The 22728-nt window shown below is 35.5% G+C and overlaps 1 protein-coding gene across 1 annotated transcript; it reads right to left on the bottom strand.

Moving 5' to 3' along the window:
• Nucleotides 1-4739: 4739 nt before the first annotated feature.
• LOC145128619 (protein arginine N-methyltransferase PRMT10-like) lies at nucleotides 4740-8203 on the bottom strand. The gene is made up of 7 exons (XM_079063435.1): nucleotides 7889-8203; nucleotides 6844-7036; nucleotides 6476-6581; nucleotides 6189-6378; nucleotides 5712-5897; nucleotides 5549-5632; nucleotides 4740-5104 (listed from the first exon to the last, which is right to left on the bottom strand). Exons 1-7 carry the CDS (start codon nucleotides 8093-8095, stop codon nucleotides 4928-4930), a joined length of 1143 nt encoding a protein of 380 aa, XP_078919561.1. The 5' UTR covers nucleotides 8096-8203; the 3' UTR covers nucleotides 4740-4927.
• Between the last annotated feature and the right edge of the window lie 14525 nt (nucleotides 8204-22728).

The following is a 22728-nucleotide window of genomic DNA, read 5'->3' as shown; positions in this document are numbered from 1 at the left end:
TACAGAGAAGTAAAGGTTGGTGCTACGAACCACCAAAACACCAATAAGGGTTAAATCCTTAAGTTGACCAAAAGTCAACTTGTTCAAAAGTCAACGGTCAAGATCAAAGTCAACAGTCGAGTCACCATGTTGTGGCCGACTCCATAGTCGTGTCGTGATGGATAAAAGACAAAATACTCGTTTTTTATCCCGCCACCACGTCATGGTCTACAACTTGTCGCATCGTGGTCATAGCTCAAAACAACTTAATGGGTTAAGCACTTAACCCATAATCACCAGAGCTTAAAAGCTCGAATCTGGTCCTTCTAAAGGTCTTGATGGATAAAGTTTCCAACATTATCCATCAAGACATCCCATTAAGTCAAGATCTCAAAACTTAAGTTCTTAATGGTTACACCAAGTTCATGAACACCAAACTAGGTCATGCAATCAACATTTCTAACCAACTCCAAGGTCCGTAAGTCATCAAATAGACCAAGAGGTTTTGGAGTTCACTCCAACTCCAAGAACATGGTCTTTGGGACAAAAAGCTCATAAAAGTGCTCAAAACTAGATCTAATCATATGATAACCAAGTTAGGAGCTTTACCTCAAATGGGCCAGAAACTTGATGGAAACTCTAGATCTAAGTTGCGCCTTTGCTTCTTTTCACCAAGAGGAAGCTTCTTCTACTTCGAACTAAAAAAAATAGATGTTACAATAACGTTCAATCATTTCTAGAAAAGAAGTGTGGTTACCAACCCGATTAGTTAGTAAAGAATAACTATCAATATCTAACTCTGTGTTGTTCTCCAATTCATCACTTGTCCAGACCTATTTGGACAATTTATCAAGTTCATTAGAACTTGTCTATTTTCACTATATATCAAAAACAATGAATCAATTATCTAATCACTAACTAGACTATGTAACTATTTGTCACCGAACTAGTAAAATATCCATATATAATCACATAAAGACTTAACCTCATAAACCATTAACCAAATCGACAAATCTCGGTAAACTAAGGTGTATAACCCATACCAACCAGATTAACATTTAACTAATCATCAATTCATAATAGCACCATAATATGAATTCCTGTAACACATGCGGGGTCTAACAACCCGCTACAAAATACTATGTAAACATAATCACGTAACAAAGAGATAAAAGTGCCTCAACTTATCTCTAACTCAACCTTCATACCCCCGCACACTAGTACACCTCTGCAGTGATAAGTCTTCGGAAACACCTCTCGGGCCTTTCCCCCGACCGCATATGCCCAAGAAAATCAACCAATACACAAACAACAACTATTTATATGCTCTAGCCTCCGTGCCTCGCCAAGAATGTGGTGGCTCCGCAGGCACGTGATTCTTCAAAAAATTGTAGCGTATCTTAGATGTCGCCATGTGTCGCATACGATCGCCACATGTCCTGGTGACTTACTTCACCTCCGCGTTGCAATGAGAACTAAGTCGCCCCGCGACGAACCGAAATTGACAGTTTGATTTTTGTTGACTTTCTCAGAATAGCAACATACTTTTATCCTAACTTCAAACGGTCATAATTTCTTCATACGAATTATGTTTTTGACGATCTTTATATCTACAAAATCATCCCAGATTAAACTATCACTTTCTTCAACTAATACATGTTTATTCATACATACATATTATGAAAAACAGGTGTTATACATTAACAACTTATTGCCGTGAGTTGGACGGTTTCGGTCATATGCTTCTCCAAATTTGTATTCAATTGTGTCACGTGTATATCATTTCATCGGATCGGTTTAACAACTGATCACGACCGATAAATTTGAAGTTGTTGCTTTTCCTTTTCCTTTAGCTTTTGCTTTGTCCCTTCCCATGGGACGAGGAGGTAGTTGTATTTCTTTAATGACATCGTTGTCATCATTAAGGTTGACATTGATGTGAACATCCGATGACATTTGTTTTGAGCTCAAATATGTAGATGTTTCGTTTCTTTTTTAAGGCTTGGAAATTTTTTCCATTGTTGCCAATTCCTTCCACCTAATACTTTTTTGACAACACCTCAAACATGTAAGAATTTAAACGGCTTTAGCATGTCGTCTTGAAACATTGTGTGAGTTTTTTCAACAAAGATATCTCACTTTCCCCGCTAACCCGTTGGTTTTCAAAGTTTGTGTAAATTTTGTTGCGATGTGTAACAAGATTGTTTATATTAGCTCATTTTTTGTTACATTAGTCACGCGTCCGATAATTATCACCTTGATTCATACCCCTACAAAACCACTCCATAACACACATCCAAAACCGATCACGCGATTGGTTCTTCCCGGTGCCTCCATCTTCCGATATGTCGACCCAAGCCTTATTTAATTTTGTGTCTTCTTTTTAAGACTATCTTCTACTTTCGGCCCTCCCTTTTCTTTTTGGTTGAGCTTTTTTTTCGGGAAATGGGTTTCGATTGATGGTGTTGAAGTTGGTTGGCATTGGAGTTATAATTGGGTTTGAGTTTCAGTTGAGAGTGTTGTACGTGATGGTTGGGATTGGAGTTAGAATTGTTGTGGCAATGGGTTGACATTTGGTGGAAATAATTGGTTGTGGTGACATAGTAAATTGATGGATCTAATTGTGAGTGGTAAGGTGGTAGGCGATGATGGATTGTAAGTGAAGAGTAAATTTGGGTTCGAAGAGTTGGGAGCATTTGGGTTGTGAGAAGACATCTTGAAGAGAAAGTGTGTAAAAGGTTTGTATTTTGTACTGATTAAATAGAAAAAAAATTGGTGTGTGTGTGTGTGTGTATATAGGGGTGAGTTCAACAAATAACCAATAAACATTGTCTAACCGCATAACCACTTGCATGACCGTTAGATTAAACTGAAGGTTAAAAGGTATGATCGTCAATATATATATATATATATATATATATATATATATATATATATATATATATATATATATATATATATATATATATATATGGGTGGGTTCAACAAATAACCAATAAACATTGTCTAACCGCATAACCACTTGCATGACCATTAGATTAAACTGAAGGTTAAAAGGTATGATCGTCAATATATATATATATATATATATATATATATATATATATATATATATATATATATATATATATATATATATATATATGGGTGGGTTCAACAAATAACCAATAAACATTGTCTAACCGCATAACCACATGCATGACCATTAGATTAAACTGAAGGTTAAAAAGTATGATCGTCAAATATATATATATATATATATATATATATATATATATATATATATATATATATATATATTAGAAATCCTAAAAATAAAAAATAACTTGAAATTAAAAATTACATTAAAAACCTAAAAATAATAATAATAAAACATGAAGTGAAAAAAAAAACATCGAAAATTTATTTGCGGTTTAGCTTATATTTTTCGCGAAACTGCTTCACCGCTTTAGCCGCCTCTTGATCTACGGGGTTAAGGTGTCTCACATCTTGCATTAACAACGAATATTCTGTGAGTCAGACCGTTTCAGTCATATGTCTCTCTAAAGTTGAATTCAATTGTGTCATTTGTGTCATCATTTCTTCCGATCTAGCTGACCGTTCGGTTCCGACTGACGAATTTAAAGATGTCGTTTTCCCTTGTCCTTTTGCTCGAACTTTTGTTTTGTCTCTTCCCATTGGAGGAGGAGGCGGACATATTTCTTCGATGTCGTCATTATTATCATTAAGATTAACGCTTACGTGACAATCTGATGAGACTTTTTTTGAGCTCGAATATGAAGATGTTCGGCTTCTTTTTGGCGGATTAGCAACTTTTTTATGTGTTGCAAATTCCGTCCATCTAATGCTTCTTTTGACAACTTCGCACACATGAATAAACTTAAAAGGCTTTAGCATATCATCTTGGAATGTAGCGTGTGTGTTTTTCAACAAACTCGTTTCACTTTCTCCGCTAGCCCATTGTTTTTCAAAGTTTGTGTAAATTCCATTCCATTGTGTCACGAGTTTGTTCATAAGATTCTATTTTGAGTTACATTGGTCGGAGGTCTGATAATCTGGATTTCGACCCATTCCCTTACAAAATCGCTCTGTGATACGTAACCAAAATTGATCACGATTTTGACCCTTTCCCGTGCCACCATCTTCTTATATGTCGACCCATGCCTTTGCTAACTCAACTTCTTCTTTTTTGTGTCCATCTTCTCGGATTGGCATTCCCTTTCTTTTGTTGTTGAGGTTGTTGTTGTTGCTCATCGTGTTCAGAATCATAAACATATTTGGTTGAAGATGTGAAAGACGGTTTGGATGGAAATTGGGTTTGAGATGGTTGGGTTTGGGGTTGAGATTGGAAATGGAATTGTTGGGGCATTTAGAATTGTGAATAATAGCTAGGAACACCATCCATGTGTGGCCGGTAAGGCACTGATGGAAGGGAAATCACAACAACGCCTACAATCCTCGTCTATATGTTAGGATGTCTGTGTCAAGTGAACTCATTCAGTAATTTTATCAAACAGTTAGCAGCCATGGACAAAATAGAGTCCTCTATTGAATAAGTTTAGCATTTGTATTGAATAACAAAATAAAATCGAACCTATATTTCTTTGCATCAGTTTTAGCATCCTTTACTATTATTAGGCTTTAACTTAGGCTGCAAAATTATGAAAATAGTGTAATTCAAGGACCTGGGGATTCGATTTCATGAGAATCATACAAAACTTGGTTCCACCTCTTTTAATCGCAGTATCGCACATAAATTATGATAATAAAACAAAATTGTAATAATTGTACTTCTCTATATAAAACTAAAACAGTTTACATCTATTTTCAGTTTGTAACAAAACAAAACTTAAAAAAAAAAAAAAAGATAGCAACTATTCTATAGCAAACGTTACACAAAAAAAGCCAAAAAAAAAAGATTCCTTCTTTTTTAATCAAGAATATTTCCTCATTCTATGAAAAACTTCTTTTCAACACGTGGCAGCATCTTGCCTGATGACTGTTTAATCGAATACCCAAGATCAACTTTCATCAAACGGTGATTATCTTCCGCACGTGTCATTGAGAAATTAACAAAAATTTCTTCCCCTTCATTCACACGTGCATGCGGATGCAAAAGAAAAACCTACATATATATATATATATATATATATATATATATATATATATATATATATATGTGATTATATTCAATCAAACCACTTTTATAATATCACCATAAAACACAAAAGAGCTAATTGCAACAAATAGCATATGTAACATTGTACTTTCATTTTTTTCTTATAAAAAGACATTTGCTATGAAAAATTTACCCAATTATAGCATTGTAATTTCAAATTCTCTCTTATTAGGACATTATACTTTGAAAATGACAAATCTACCCAATGGAAATTGCTTTGTATAAATTGTATTTGGATGATATTGCTATAATTTAGTAAAATTTTCAATATATGATATTGTAATAAGAAGAAAAAAGAGTAGGATGCTATAGTAAACAAATAAATAAAAATACTTTCCTATTTCATACATTAAACCCAACAAAAAATACAACAAAAGAGAAAAAGTCAACCTGTTGTCCCCAATGAGTGCCATCATCTTGACTAGGAGCTGTGGTCAACTCAACATCTGACTCGGCTGGATTCTCTTCATTTCCCTAACAAAATATAAAAAGAAATTGGTCAAATCAATTCTCACATGAACTTAAAAAAGTCAAAGGTTGACCGTTGACTCACTTTAAAATGTACATCAAACCAACCACCAAAGCCACATAGCCGTGTGTCCTCTTTAGTGACTAACGATGAAATGTTGGCTTCCACTTTGAGGATTTCTTCAACTGTCACTTTTAAACAATCGATCTCTTTTAATATAGCAGGAGTTCCCACAACTTGATTTGGATGCAAAGAGTTCCACACCGATGTCTACACAATAAAAAAATAATAATAATAATAATCTTTAAGGCCTTTCTTGTTAGTCAGGACAAGACTGGAAGAAACAGGTTGTACTACATTGCACATGATAGTACAGACTGACAAGACATGATAGAACAGACTGACAAGACATCATTTTGCATGCATTAGACTGGGACTTGTAGACTACTGATAATGATAACTTCTGACATGACTTTAGTTGACAATGATGTTATTGGGATAGTTTGTTACTTTGAACTTGGGGTATAAATGTAAATATATACAAGAAAGTAGGATACCCACCTCCAAATAATATTTTTTTTGCTCTTCCGAAAAGGGTTTTGTTAAAACACTCATATTGACACCATAATAAGCTTCAGTTTCTTTCAAGAAACCATGCCAATCATCCATGGATCCCTCATAATCACTCATTTTATGATCTGCTAATCCGGATCTAATAGGAGCCAACCACATGCGAGCATGACTCGGATACCTTCAAACGAAAAGAATGATTAATTAATTTTCTAAAAACAATAAAAATAATGAACAAAATGTGTAATTAGTGGTATAAACTATAAAGAACTACTTACATAATTCCATTTGATTTAAGCCAACGATCACGTGCACAAATTACAGAATCAAACATGGATTCACGAAGAAGAAAGTACCCCATCCACTCAGAGATTATCACATCAACTGTACATCAATTTTTGGTGAGATGAAAATAAATCCAAAAAGAAGTAAAGTTTTCTTTTTCCATTAAGTGTTTGTATGGATGAAGTTTTGAATGGATAAATGATTTCTATTTGGAGTAAAAGGTTGTTTCTTTTTAACTAAATAAGCTTAATGGGTTAAGCCATTTAGTCTGAAAAACAAATCAGACCTTATGTATACAACACTTTATCCAGACAAACATCACACATTATAAAGATTGTTTCTTTTTTGGATTGATAATGACCTTTCTCGGGTAGTGTAATATCTTCTATTGAACCCTCAATCACTTCAATCACATCATGAAGATTATTTGATTTAACAAGCTCCCGAGCATGAATAGCCATTTTAGTAGCTTCAACAGCATATACTTTCTTGGCACCTGCTTGTGCACACCATATTGCTAAAATGCCACTTCCTGTACCTACATCCAACACAGTCTTTTTCCAAAAAAAAGATACCAATTTAGTCTTTGGGTTATCACTTATCACAACATTCAAGATTCAAGAATATACATGTACAAGATTTCAAGTTATAACAGAGTCTTTTGCAAAAAGACAAAAAAATGATCATTATAACACACACCCAACACAAATTTGCATATAAAGATTTCAAGATACATATACATGACAATTTAGTCTTTGGGTTTGCATAAAATTCAAGATTCAAGTATATATACACATACAAGATTTCAAGTTACAACAAGGTCTTTGGCAAAAAGACATAAAATTTGATCATTATTTATAACACATACCCAACACAAATTTGCATTTAAAGATTTCAAGATGCATATACATAGGCTTTGGGTTTGCATAAAATTCAAGATTCAAGAATATACAAAGTATACACATACAAGATTTCAAGTTGCAACAGTCTTTTGCAAAAAGACACAAAATTTGATCATTATAACACAACCCCAACACACATTTGCATAAATTTATAGATTTCAAGATACATATATACATACGAATAGCTTAAAAAGTTACTTGGGTTCTTAGCACATATCCAAATAAGATCAATTTAACATCTTTTGTTCCTATTCTGTCAACCAACCGGAGTTCAATAATCCGGCCGACGTCAACCGTCCGCCGGACCTATTTCATGCCATGTGACCTGGTAAGGATGCCCTTCATGCCTCGGAGGCCTTGAGGCTAACCATTTTTTTAAGTATATATAATTTCTGTTGGTTTATTTTAGTTAAATTTGATTTCACCTTCCTAATTCAAGGCAGAAAACGAGCATATAGCAGTTTAACGTAAACATGTGGATACAGGAAGGGTAATGAGATGCACCTTTCCGATGAAGTGGTGTTTATTCTGGAAAACAGAGTTGTAGTAAGCGTCCATTCGAACTCGGTCGGAGAGCATCTCTTTTTGGTGGTGGAGAAAAGCGTATGTGCAGAAGTAGTTGGCGAAGTCGACTTCTTTGTCCACGGGACTCCGGCCATTGCTGGTGGCTGTACGCCTTTCGGCGGCGGCACCGTTAGCTGTGCTCCCCATCAAGATATGGTGTTTGAATCTTTACCAGAGAGACAGCGAGACCGACATACGCATATACGGAAGTATGGAACTTTCGATTAGGGCACAACGACCGTTAATCTTTCAAACTACGAACTTATTCGATCTCTAATTCTTAATAATAAAAAAAATAACAATAATAGATAATAGAGATATTTAATCGAAATGCCTATCTAGCCTATTGAAAATAATCGATATCAGATTATTCAATTCGAACCCATTTTGAATTCAGATATATCGGATTAGGTAAGTCGGATGTCAGGTTCGAAAATTCGGATAATCGGTTAACCTCATATTTAAATAGGTCGGATGTTGGTTAAGTTTAAAAAAAATTTGAGTATACCTAATTTTTAAAAAAAATAAAATAATGGATACATTAACTATTTAATAACTATTAAACTTTATTATTAAGTTATATAGTTATCATTTGAGTTTTGATAAGTTATCAATAGTCAGTTTCAAAAAAAAAAAAAAAAAAAGAAGAAGTTGTAAAACGAAAATATCACAAACAAAACGTGGTGCACATAAGGGTAAATGTAGAGGGTGTTGTGATTATTTTCAAAGTTATTTTTTTGAAACTTTTTGTTTTTTTTAAGACAAAATTGCAAAAATGATCCCTATGGTTTGTCAATTGTGGGTAAGGTCCAAAAAAAATTATTAGCAAAAAATGTCCCTATTTAATGGTTTTGTTGCGGTTTTGATCCCAACCTCGTTAAGTTTAACAGCATGGCTGTTAACTTTTGGCAAACGACGGATTTACCCATGAGACCATTTCTACAGTTTTATCTTTTTATCAAACTACAATGACCAATTATACAATTTTTCTTTTTCATTTTATTGAATTATTATATATTAATTATTTTAATTATTTTTTTCTTTTTAACTTTTTTCTTATTGTATTATTTTTTTATTTGATTATCATATATTAATAGATATTATTTTTAATATATTATATTTATATATTAATAAATACTACTTTTTATTATTATTAATTTTTTTAATTATTTTTTTTTGAATTTCTTCCTTATTGCATTAATTCTTTTTTATTAGATTATTATATATTAATAAATATTATTTTTAACATATAATATTTATCTATTAGTAACCGTTACTTTTTTGGATTATTAAATTCATTTAATTAATTGTTTTTAATTTTTTTTATTTCGTTAATTCTTTTGATTGGATTATTATATATTAATAAATTTTATTTTTAATATATTATATTTATATATTAATACTTTTTCTTATTACAAATTTTGTTAATTGATTTTTTTTAATTTTTTTATTGCATTAATTCTCTTTTATTGGATTATTATATATTAACAAATATTATTTTTAGCATATAATATTTATCTATTAACAAGTGTTACTTTATTGGATTATTAAATTTATTTAATTAATTTTTTATTGCATTAGTTCTTTTTATTGGATTATTAATTTAAATTTATTATTTTTATTTATAATAAATAATATTTTTTATTTGTTTTTATTTTTTTTAATTTCTTTCTTTATTGTTTCAAATAAAAATACCAAACATTCCGAGTCAGCTCCTCCATTCGTTGCATTTTTCCACCTTGCATCGTCGTATTATCTCGCTGGAAATCATCGATAATCGACTACAGTCGGCCATTCTCGACGAAAACTACACCAGTTGACTACCCACACAATGTGAAATAAACCCCAGAAAGCATACTTCCTCCAACCGACCATTCATTACAGATACCACCATCGATGACGACAATGTTAGGTCGAGGGTTTTCAAACCACCATAGCCATGGTGAAAAAGTTGTAGAACTCGTTATTCGGTACTCGTTCGGCCAACCGCTAAGTAGCGAATACTCATATTTGGTAATTCATATAGAAATATTTTTAGGGAAATTATATATGTCAAAATCATAAGTTAAAATCATAAGTTTATTGAAATATATAACAAATTTAGAGATATGTGAATACACAAATACTAAAATACACATGATGATCTCATTTCGTGAATAATTACTGAACTTATATATTTGTATATATAGTAACAGAGTTGGAGACGACCCGATAGTGGTTTGTTATGACTGAGTGGTGGTGGTGGTGTTGTCCAAAATATGTTATCTTCCAGTATTTAAAATAAATTAGAGAATGTAGGGTGGGTGAGATTTTTTGGTATTTTTATTTGAAACAATTAAGAAATTAAAAAAAAATTAAAAGAATTAAAAAATATTATTTATTATAAATAAAAATAATAAATTTAAATTAATAATCCAATAAAAAGAACTAATGCAATAAAAAAACTTAAAAAAAATTAATTAAATAAAATTAATAATCCAATAAAGTAACACTTACTAATAGATAAATATTATATGATAAAAATAATATTTGTTAATATATAATAATCCAATAAAAAAGAATTAATACAATAAAAAAGAAATTAAAAAAATCAATTAAAAAAATTAATAATAAAAAGTAATATTTATTAATATATAAATATAATATATTAAAAATAACTTTTATTAATATATAATAATCCAATCAAAAGAATTAACGAAATAAAAAAAAAATTAATTGAATTTAATAATCCAAAAAAGTAACACTTACTAATAGATAAATATTATATGTTAAAACTAATATTTATTAATATATAATAATCCAATAAAGAAGAAATTCAAAAAAAATAATTAAAAAAATTAATAATAAAAAAATAATATTTATTAATATATAAATATAATATATTAAAAATAATATTTATTAATATAGACAAAAATGCAAAAATGGTCCGTGTGGTATGCATTTTTTTGGGGTTTAGTCCAAACCCCGACTTTTTTGGTTTCGTGGTCCTTTTGGCCATGTTTGTACGCATATTTGGTCCCTCGTAAAATTGAAATGACTAAATTGCCCTTATTAGATTTATTTTCCATTTTCTGTTTTTGTCTAATTATTTTTATATATTAAATAAAGATAGGGGCCCCTTTCTCTCTCTCTCTCTCTCCCTCTCTTATCTCTCTCTCTCTCCTATATAAACCAAAAAAACACACACTTGGAAGAGACCACCGATCTATGCATTGATAACCTCCGCCGGAGATCTTTCTGCCTCAGAAAACCCTCAGCATAGAGACCATCTTCATCCCACACTCGCGACTCCCAATTTCATTTGGGATTTGGTTTCATTTGCGATTTTAGGATCTGTGAATCGTGTGTATCTTGCAAATTGAAACTGAGTGATTATCCCTACTCATCATCTTCTGCAAATTTGGTGTTCCATTCTAGTGTTCAATTTTGGGTTCGATCTGGTGTAAATTTGGTTTGTTCACTGTGGTTTGAAGGATTCTACCGCCTGTTTACATGGATAAACACATACACACATACCCATCAATTTCAGATTCAATGGAGAAGATGGTGACCAACCACCATCATAGAAAGAACCCACCACTAGCAGCCACCCCCTTCACTCTCCTTCTCTTTCCCCTGCAACAAAACACACACATACATATTAAAAATCAAAACACACAAACACAGGAGACATATAATAAAGAAATCAACATCATTTTAGGTTCTAAGTGTGCGAGACCTTCATCTTCTATGTTCATCTGATTTTAGCCCATGTGCAAAGAAATCATCATCTCTAGCATTTTCGATTCACTCCATTAGATTTTTACCTGGGATTCTATCATCAGGATTCATCAAAATTTTGGTTTGGGTTAATTATTTTGGTATCATCTTCGATTTTGAGTTTGATTCTGGCATAGTTTGATTTCGTCTTCTTCTGATTTTGGTTTAGGGTTTGTGTTTGGTTTTTGTATCCGAATTTTGTACTTGATCTAGATTGCTATAAGTTTCGATTTTTTGATTTTGATTTCTGAGTGGGATGCTGACCATAGAACATGGAAATGAGATGGTGGGTTCAAAGGTCTACTATGGCTAACCTGGATCGTTTGAGTTTTGATTTTGGGTTGTTTTTCGTATTGTCATACCATCTGCACAGGATTCAAGTTTCGTGTTCATCTTCTTCAGTGTATGTCTCACACAATCGGTAAAGGAAAGAAATAAAATAGGGTGAATGGTATACAATCCAAATGCAAGAATCTATTATTTGAGAAGGGTAAATCGGATCTTTGATGGTGGAATCGAATGTTTGTAAGAAAGAAATTGCATCTCTAATGCTAGAATCGATTATGAACAAGGGTTGGATCGAAGGTTGGATCGCAAGTGGGTTTGCACAAGAGAGAGAGAGAGAGAGAGAGAGAGAGAGAGAGAATGAGAGAGAAATGTGGGCCCACATTAATTATTTATTTTCTTTTTCATTTTAATTAAATAGAAAAAACATAAAAAAAATATATCAGAAGGGCATTACAGTCATTTCAATTTTACGAGGGACCAAATATGCGTTTAAACATGGCCAAAAGGACCACAAAGCCAAAAAAGTCGGGGTTTGGACTAAAACCCCAAAAAATTGCATACCACAGGGACCATTTTTGCAGTTTTGTCATTAATATATAATAATCCAATAAAAAAATAATACAATAAGAAAAAAGTTAAAAAGAAAAAAGTAATTAAAATAATTAATATATAATAATTCAATAAAATGAAAAAGAAAATTTGCATAATTGGTCCTTGTAGTTTGGTAAAAAGATAAAACTGCAGAAATGGTCCCAGGGGTAAATCCGTCATTTGCCAAAAGTTAACAGTCATGATGTTAAACTTAACGAGGTTGGGACCAAAACCGCAACAAAACCATCAAATAGGGATCTTTTTTGGTAATAAACTTTTTTTTGGACCTTACCCACAGAAATTAACAAACCACAAGGACCATTTTTGCAATTTTGTCTTTTTTTTAAAGTTAATCTAAAAGTCCTTTTAAAATGACTTTTTGGTAAGAAGAAAAAAAATGGTTTTAAAAGTCATAATTTTGTGACTTTTGGCTTTTTGGCATTTTCTCTCTTAAAATTAATCCAAACACATTTTAAAGCCTCCTTTAAAAAGTCTTTTTTGTTGAAAATGACTTTTTAGGCGAAGAAGCAATTCCAAACACCCCCGTAATATTCTATTTATTTCTTATTATTTTCCTAGAATATAATGTATCCTAAGATTTTAAATTAAGTTATGTAATATGATTTTCAATAACAAGTATAAATCGTGTCATTCATCGCTCACAAAGTTGAATCCTTTCAAATGTTTTAAAAGAAAAGTTTTGGAATTGTTATTATAACTACGTTTTGGGTGTTATAGATTTTTTCAGCAAACATGTCCATAGATACCCGATTAAAATTTTGTATGTAATGAAGAAAAGTTTATGAGGCCTAAATGTATCAATCAAATTGTGGGTAATTTTCGGGTATACCCGAATATACCCGACCTGAATTAGAACCCAACATACTCGAACTCGAATACCCGAAGTGCAATATAGGTCGGGTATCGGGTAGTATTTTTTTAAAAAACCTCGTACTACCCGATCTGAACTACCCAAAACCCGAAAATTATACACGATCAACACCCTTATCCCCATCTTGTGGGACCCCTTTATTTTCGTAGGATCCCGATTCCGTAGGCGAAGCAGGAATCAATTTTTCACATTTGCTGGAAAAATCTGAAAATCTGGAATTTATCACATGAGACATGGGGCGCCCTTTAAAAGGCGTGGCGCACCTCCGGCCCAAGGGTTGATCATGATTTTAGGGTTTGGGGTATTTAAAGGTCATTAACTCCAAGGGTTTGTCATTTCTCAGCCTCTATAAATCCTAGATCGACCTTAAGGAAACCCTAGCCTCCTTTTTTGATTTTGAGCTCATCCTCTCTCCTAAAATTAATTTTGATGCTCATTTGGTGGTCTTTAGTGCTCTAAAGTGAAGTAAACAAGAAAGATTAATCAAAGGAGCTTTGCATCTAAAGTATTCAATCTTCTTACCACTTCTGGACTTTTGTAAGTCATAAAGTTTCATGCTTTATTGTGTTTCACATTTTGATCTAAGAGTATTTGGAGTTTTAGTGCTTAATTTGATGTTTTGGTCCCTTGATTGTTTGATCTGATCTTTGGGTAGTGTTCAACCTCAGATATGATGTGTTGTGTTGGTGGAGTAAAGACTGCATGCAAGGGCTCTCTTTACTCCATGCATGAAGAAAGATGATATTTTAAACTTTTTAGAGATTAGGGTTTTAGATCTAGTTTGTTTGGGGCGTCTTAACATAGTGTAATGCGCTGCTATCATGTCGGCTCCTTTCCTTTCAAAGAAGAAGTACCTGAAACCAAAATTGTAAATCGTAAGCACGAAGCTTAGTGAGTTCCCCCATCATACCAAACATACTGTCAGGCATATCTTGGTGCTCGACCTACCCTGCTGAGCATACCTGGATGCTCAACCTACCCATGTCATACATATCGGGGTGTCCGACCTACCCCTTCCAGGCATACCTAGGTGCCCGGCCTACCCATGTCAGGCATATCTGGGTCCCGGACCTACCCTCTGGTTTATTTCAACCGGTTACGGGGTCTATTTCACCCCGCTACCACTACCACATAATATCATATCATAAACATACTGTCAGGCATATCTAGGTGCCCGACCTACCCTCCGGTTTATTTCAACCGGTTACGGGGCCTACTTCCCCCTTCTACCACTACCACATAATAACATAGCATACAAGCACATAAATCTCTACAGATAGTGGCATACCAGACAATTATCACAAAGACAATCATCTCTACTATAAACAACGACTAGTGGGCCGGCATTGGTGCCTTCGACCCACTCATACAGGGAAGGTAACTCACCTGAATGCTAAATCTCACGGTAGAAATCTCTAACGGCTGCTCCGACTACTCCCCGAGCTATCAGTATAAAATAACACTTAGTCAAAACCCAATAATCCTTCTTAGGGTAAAATGACCATTTTACCCCTGATCTAATTTGGTCCATGCCTAAAGCCCAAAACCATAACATGAAAGGCCCAATACTAGGTAGACTTCCCAAGCCTACTAATGGCCCACCAATGGCCCAATTTTCTAAATTGGGCCCAACCCCTCTAATGGGCCTTACCCTAGACCCAAAATAAGATATAGTCTGATAAAGCCCAAAATGATGATCCACTAAGGCCCATAGTAGCAAAGTCCAAGAAAATGGCCCAAAACAGAAAGCCCAAACCCAAAACCAAGTCCAAGGCAAAAAGGTCTGAAGTCCCCGTGATGCCCCGAACGCACGGCGTTCCCTGGTGGAGCGTTGGGCGTTCGCCACCGACTCAGATTGCGGACCCAAATCGGAACGCAGGTCATTCCTCGACTCTACGCGGCGCGTTCGCATGCTGATTCCAAAAAGGCTTATTAAGCACTTAATGATTAAAGCCACTCGACCAAAACATGGAGCTGAGTCCTAAAGAGCATGTAGGACCATAAAGTCGCTGACTTGGTGACTTTGCATTCCCCAAAAGGTTCCAACTTCACAATATAGCATTCAACTCTCATAAGAGGGCTTAATCTCATGCATGGGGCTTACACAATTCTAAAGAGGCAAACTTTATGAATCTACACCCTCAAAAGCGCCAGGAGGATAAACTCAAAGCCTCAACAATGATCATAACTACAAGATCTTAACTATGGGACCAAAAAGGGACAATATCCATGAGAACCTAGATCTATGATGTAGAAGCACCAAGATGAGAACTTTATACCTTCAATAGGCTGGAAATGATGTAAAACCTCTGGATCTACAAGCTCTCTTCAATCCCTTGCTTCTTCTATAAACACCTTCTTCAAAATCACCCAAATAACACCAAAATGCTCAAGGTAAGATCAAAATGCATGCAAGAGGCATAGGGTTTCATTCTTAGGGTTAGATAGGATGGAGGCTAAAGGAAATGAGGGTTGGAGGTGAGTTAAGGTGTTTAAATAGGGTTCAACACCCGAAAATTAGGGTTTAGTCTGCCCAGACGAATGCAGCGCATTCCCTTGGGGAACACAGGGCATTCCCATATGCACCCGCGTCCATAACACCCAAGTACGCTATGCGTACATATCTCGTACGCCCCACGTGCCCGGTTCGGCCCAAACCCTTCTAACTTCAAATGGCCATAACTTATTCGTTATAACTTCGATTTTGACGTTCTTTATATCCACAGAAAGGTAACAAGAAGCCCTGCACTTCTATCAACTTTATATAGCCTGAAAACCAACCGAAACTTAAATCCAAAATTCATAAAAGGCCCGAACCAACGCCTTTACTGATACCCTTGGGCTCCAAAACACAAACCGAATACTCAGATTATCCAAACTACATCATCCACCTCCAAATGAGCCCAAACATGATTCTTCATGGGTTCTAAGTCAGCTAATACCCATTCCTTTATCACCACCCCACAATGACAACGATTCAAAACTGTGTGTTACATTTATACATCAAGGAAATTCATATATGAGAAGAATAGGCTTGGACTTAATGGATTAAATCAAATTTAGTTGTTGAATCTGGACGGACGTGACGCGTATATCAGGGGGTCGCGGTGCGCCTTGGGTTTTCCTGATGCACGTTTGTTTTAGTCTGAATCTTAACTATTTTATCCTTTAGTGAACGTTGCATACCCAAGAGAGGGTGTGGTGCGCCTGGTTGACCGAGGGTTGACTTTCTGATGTTGATTTGGACCATGGGCAATTGACTTCTTGGCCTTTTTGACTTTTGGTCAAGTTGAGGGGTCTTGAGTTGTGGACTAAGGTTTAGTCTCTGTTTGGTTAGGTAGTTTGTGTAGTTGATTCATTGGACTTCGGCTAGTGGATTTCAGATGTTTGATCAGGTGAGTCTTCTCACTATACCATGTAGGTCACTAGATGCCATGATATTTTTGCTTGTCTTTGTGACTTGTATGAAAGAGATTACGGTATCCATAGAATTTGCATGAAATACTATGGGGGGGCCATTGCAATTGTATGAAAGACTATGGTGGGATCTTAGCGGGAAAGACTGTAGGGGACTGTAGCAATGGAAGTGACTGTAAGACTATGGGGGATCATAGTATTCACATGGTTTGAAATATACCCCTAGGCCAGGGACTCATTGTTATATGATGAATGTGGTATTTTAGGGAACTTATTAAGCTTTTGTAACACCCTGTCTGGGATCATTATGTGATTCAGGGTCATGGTCCGGAAGTTAATTGTGTAAAGGCTTTGAGTCTTAAAGAGGCGATGTTTAGACCTTTTGGAAGGAGGTAATTATGGTTATGAGATCTAAACCCTTGAATTGTGTTTTGCAGTCAAAATGTAAAATGGGAAAAGTCATAGGCCAGGTTCTTGCATGAAATATGGATTTTTGTTCGAGAAGTTTTTAGTCCAAGATATTTAGATAATATTGTAGAGCTCTTCAATACCTTTCTGTGGATATAAATACCATCAAAAACAGAGTTGTAACGAAGGAGTTATAACCGTTTAAACTTACGACGGTTTTGGGGTTGAGTCGCGTACGTTGGGCGTACTAGGGCATCCCTAGTACGCATGGGCGTATGCGATCAGTGCCCAAACCCTATGTTCATGGTTTGAGCCCTATTTAAGCTCCTTAACTTCCCCAAACCCATTCCATTCTCAACCTCCACCTCTCCAACACCCTCTCTTGTAACCCTAACCCTAGACTGAGCCTTGTGAAAAAAAAGTGTTTTTAAGTGCTTTGGAGTGTTCTTGGTACACATTGGAGAATAAGGAACTCATTGAAGAAGTGTTGGTTGCATTGGAGCTTGTAGATCTATAATTTGTTCACATTGATCTTTCTTCTAGAGGTATAAAGTTTGAATCTTGATGATGAAATTATTAGATCTAGCTAGTTTTGGGTGTTATGAGATTTTGGTCAATTTAAGTGCATAAAGTTTAGATCTTGAAATTTTGTGACCTTGTTATGGATAAAGTAGGAAACTTTATCAATTTAAACATCATTTTGATTCAGATATGAAGGTTGGAGACTTGTACTTAATGGATTAAGTTGAAAAGGTGTACTTTTTGGGTCCCTTTGAGACTTAAAGACTAGATCTTGTTTGTTGGGACCATTCGAATGCATAAAGTTGGAAACTTTATCCATTATAGAGCTATTATGAACCATAAAGGCATGATCTTGAGTGTTGTATGTAACCCATGCATGTGTTAGATGGTCTTAATGGATTTAGAACATAGGGTTTTGGACATTAAGCACATAATGGCCATGCAAAACCATAAAGTTGGAAACTTTATGGTCAAGGACATCATTTTGTGTTTGGATCTGGAAAATAGGCTTAAGAGCTTAAGGGTTTAGCTCTTAATGAGTTGTGTAACGACCCAAAATTTTTTACAAAGAAATTTTTCATTTTAATTGATAAAACACATTTGCATAAACCATGAAATCCCAACATAATTGTTTTCAAATCAACATTCATTACAACTTTATTTAAATAATCAGAGTGTCCCCAAAACATATCAGTGAAAGAGAGATAGAGTGCACGCCGCGCCATCACGCCTTGCCCTTGCCCTTGGGCTCAGATGTACCTGAAACAAATCAACGACCTGTAAGCAAAATACTTAGTGAGTTCCCCAGAGCATACCACACACAATACACATACACCTATCCTGTTAGCTAATTAAAGCTACACACATATCACATAAGCCATGCATACAACAAATAAGGATGTCGTGGGCTCGTCCCTAGGGTCTTACTCCAGGATGCCATGGGTTCCCTACATGGTCTTACACCTAAGTGCCATGGGCTCTCCCATGGTCTTTGATAGGAAAGCCATAGGCTCTCCTCATAGTCTTACATCCAAGTGTCATGGGCTCTCCCATGGTCTTCCATACAAACATACCACACATACTGCTAACATACTTCCTAGCTCATACCAACTATCATGCAATATAATACAATTTCAGCTAGGACACCACATATCAAGAAATGGGCCAGCCTTGGTGCCTTAGACCCATTAGTATGGTGAGGAGACTCACCTCTGACTGCTGAATACGAAAGCTGCTCTCCTAACGGTCCATAACCTCCCGTGCTGAATAATAATATTAATCAATGTTAGGACTTTAATTAATCAAAGGAAACCCAAACTCCAAACCCTTCCATGAGGCCCAGATATCCTTCCCTTGATAATGGGCCCAAACTCCATGTCCAAAATCATTAATGGGCCTCTTGGCCCAATAAGGCACAATCGATATGTCCATGGCCCATAACAGATAAAATGAATCATAATTCCCAGAATACAACTATATCCAATACCCAAATGAGGCCCAATAGCTTAAAGGCCCAAAACAGATTTGGGCCCAACTGTGATGCGTACGCTTGGCGTACCATCCTGGTACGTGCAACGTACTGTAGTCTTGCGACTACGCGCAACATACACTGGGTTACGCCCAGCGTACTACCAGGTTAAGCACTTTCTCCATTAAGTGCTTAATACTCGATTCCTTTACGTCCAAAATCCAGATCTAAGTTTGTTAAGACGTCCTAAGGCATAAAGTTGGCAACTTTATGTCTTTTCATGCCTCATATACACCCAACACCTCCATTAAGACCTTTCCAAAGTCTTTGACCCATGCATGAGGTCAAAACTACCATCAAGACTACATTTTTATGATACTAAAGGACCAAGGGACCTCAGATCTGTCATTCCCACCTTCTGGAGTTGCTTAGCTCACAAGTGGAGGTCCAAAATCAACCAAAGGGACAAAACTAGAAAACCCTAGCTAGATCTAGAGATTTAAGTGGAAAGGTGCAAGATTTTTACCTCCAGAAGCTTTGCAAGATGGCCAAGATGCAGATTCTTGAAGCACCAAACCGTCCCAGGCTTGATTAACCACTTCCTCTTCTTGAAAGAACTCTAAAATAGCCATAAAAACCCAGTCCTTAAGCTCAAAACCCTCACACACTGTTGGGTCTAGTTAGGTTGCGTCTTGGGCTCGGTCCTTAGCCCAGTTTTGTTATCCGGTTTGGGCCTGTCCAACCGTGATTGTTTTATTAGGGTTTAGTATTTAAGGTGCATGCATGCAGCCTTTATTGTCAGCGCTTTGATTATTAATTTTCTACAATTGTACTACAAACCCTAGCTCGCCTCTACAGTGGAAGTTCTTTGTCGAGCTCTGCTGAGGCGTGACTACTTTGAATCATTAAGCATTATTTGATTCTACATCTTGTTTACTGTGTTTATTTTGATTATCTTATTTAACCTGTTGAAAGATTTAATCGATCTAAGAGTTTTTCAACTCATCAATTGGTATCAGAGCAGGAGACTGTGTAATGCATACATATCTCTTCTGTTGAAGAAGATCTTAGGGTTTTTCCGCTTTGATTGATATTTCTAGAGCCGTCATTTGCTATTGACGTTGTTCTTTAAATATTCGATCTTAACCCTAACGTTATTTACAAGTCTGATCTTAAGCAGGTTTTAAACAAAAATCACCATGTCCATGGATGACTCTCAGTCAAACCCCATCAATATCTCCAACAGCATAGGATCGACAACAAGGATTCCTATTTTATATACTCAGGATTATAAGGTCTGGGAGCATTACTTTGAAGACTACGTGATTGGCTCAGAAGATAATGGATACTTAATCTGGGAGGCAATCACTGTTGGTCCGTTCGCTCACGCAAACACCTCAAGAGTTGTTAAAACTCAAAAGGAATATAATCAACTCATCGGTGACGTGAAAGATATACCTCAAGATGAGAAGGAAAAGTTCCAGTGCAATATCAAAGCTTTAAGGATGATTAGGTTTGCGTTACAATCAGACACGTTTCGGTTGGTAAGCTCATGCACAACAGCAAAGGAAATATGGAACAAATTAAAGGAATTGTACTCTACAGATGAAGATCTTGAGCACTCAATTCAAACATTGCTGCTCTCAGAATTTGGTGACTTCAAGCAGAAGGCTGAAGAGAAGCTTATTTAAGCCTTCGATCGCTTTAATCATCTCCTTAGTAAGATGATAAAGCATGGGATCGAAAGGAAGGTTATTGAGCAGAAGGTAACATTCATGAATGGGCTTAGACCAGAATGGATGGCTGTGGTGTCTACGATGAAGGCACATGAACAATTCAAAGCTTACTCTCTGGCAAAACTAGTGGGAATCTTAAAGTCACATGAGAGTTCCTTGACAAAAGAAACGAATGTGGTATCTAGCATGGGATCTTTGGCTCTAATCTCCAAAGGAAAGAATGCTGCTGAGGAAGAGGAAGATTTAGATCTCTCTGAATATGATCTAACAAGTGAAGATTATGCTTTGATGGTGTCAAATCCCAAGAAGTTCATTAAAAGAAGGTTCCCAACAAACAAGAACCGAAACTGGCAAGGCAGCTACAGTGCCGAGAAAGCAAAGGAGGAACCGAAAAGTGTTTCTCAGACCGAAGAACCAAAGAAGGATGTCAAACTTGGAGGTGACTCTGGCTTTATTTGTCACTACTGCGGTGGCAAAAATCACTTCGCCAAAGACTGCATGCTGAGAAAAATGTCAGAGAAGAATGAAGATGAGGACGGGGAAGCGAACCTCACACGGCGTTTGGAGGAAATCAGGAAGAAGAAAGCTGGATCTAACAACACTATGAATGCTCTCATTGTGCAGGGAAATGTTGCTGACGATGAATTTGGAGGTGTTGAAGTTTGGTCGACTGATTCAGAGGATGAAGAGGTGAGGAAGCCGACTCATGGCAGGGCTTTGTTGGTTAAAGAGGAGGATGCTGCAGGAAGGTGTTTGATGGTGACTTCTGGGGTGTCACACATGCGAGGCTATACCACTGACGGGGGACAAGATGAAGCTAAGGAGAAAGAAGACTATTGTTTTGCAGCGAAACCGGTCAGTCAGCAGATCAACGAATGCGACGAGTTGATCCAGAAGGTACAATCTATTCTTATCTCTCTGGAAATTCCCATCACCAACTATGAAAAAGAACTCAATGGATTAAAATCTAAATTTTCTAGTATAAGTGGAAGTTTAACTCAAACTCGCGTTACAAACTCTAACCTAACTTATCAAATCAGCAGGGTGTCATCGAAAAGTGAGGAGAGGCGAATGTGGATTAAGCAGAAGGAGAAAGAGTTGATTAGGTCTAGGGATGAAACAATTTATTTGCAAAGAGATAATTTAAAGCTTTTGAAACAACGGAATGTTTTTTGTTTAATTTCTAAAAGATTATATTCCAATATTACTCAATTGCATCTTGATTGTGAAATAGGGAAGAAGATACATCGTATGATTTTACCTTTCCTTGAGTTAAAGGAGGATGAAATCGATGCTGATGCATATAACTGCGAAAATGTTGTTTCTTCTGATGATGTTTCTCCCGCCTACAGAGTTGGTCTTGACAAAATAGAGTCCTTTATAAAGTCCAAAGACCATAAGGACATGCTCAAAAATTTGTTGGATGAAAATGACAAATTGAAAATCCAAACCGAAACCGTACAGAAATTTGACTCGTTGAATGCTAAGTTGAGTTCAGAAAATAAAATTGATGTTGAAACACTTCTAAATTCGATGAGGATGATGATATGAGTGTCATTTCTATGGAAGATGAGGTTGATTGTTCAGAATTTGTCAAAAGCGAACCCGAAACTAACAAAAATCTTATTTCTGAAAATTCGGTTGAGTTCGTTCGTTTATCCAAAGACAAGACCAAAGTCCTTAAAGAAAAGCCTGTTGT

This window comes from Lactuca virosa, chromosome 8 (assembly GCF_052849685.1).
Source record: "Lactuca virosa cultivar CGN04683 chromosome 8, Lactuca_virosa_CGN04683_v6, whole genome shotgun sequence".
NCBI lineage: Eukaryota > Viridiplantae > Streptophyta > Magnoliopsida > Asterales > Asteraceae > Lactuca > Lactuca virosa.
Note: the sequence above shows the minus strand (reverse complement) of the source record. Positions and strands in the feature narration are given on the sequence as shown.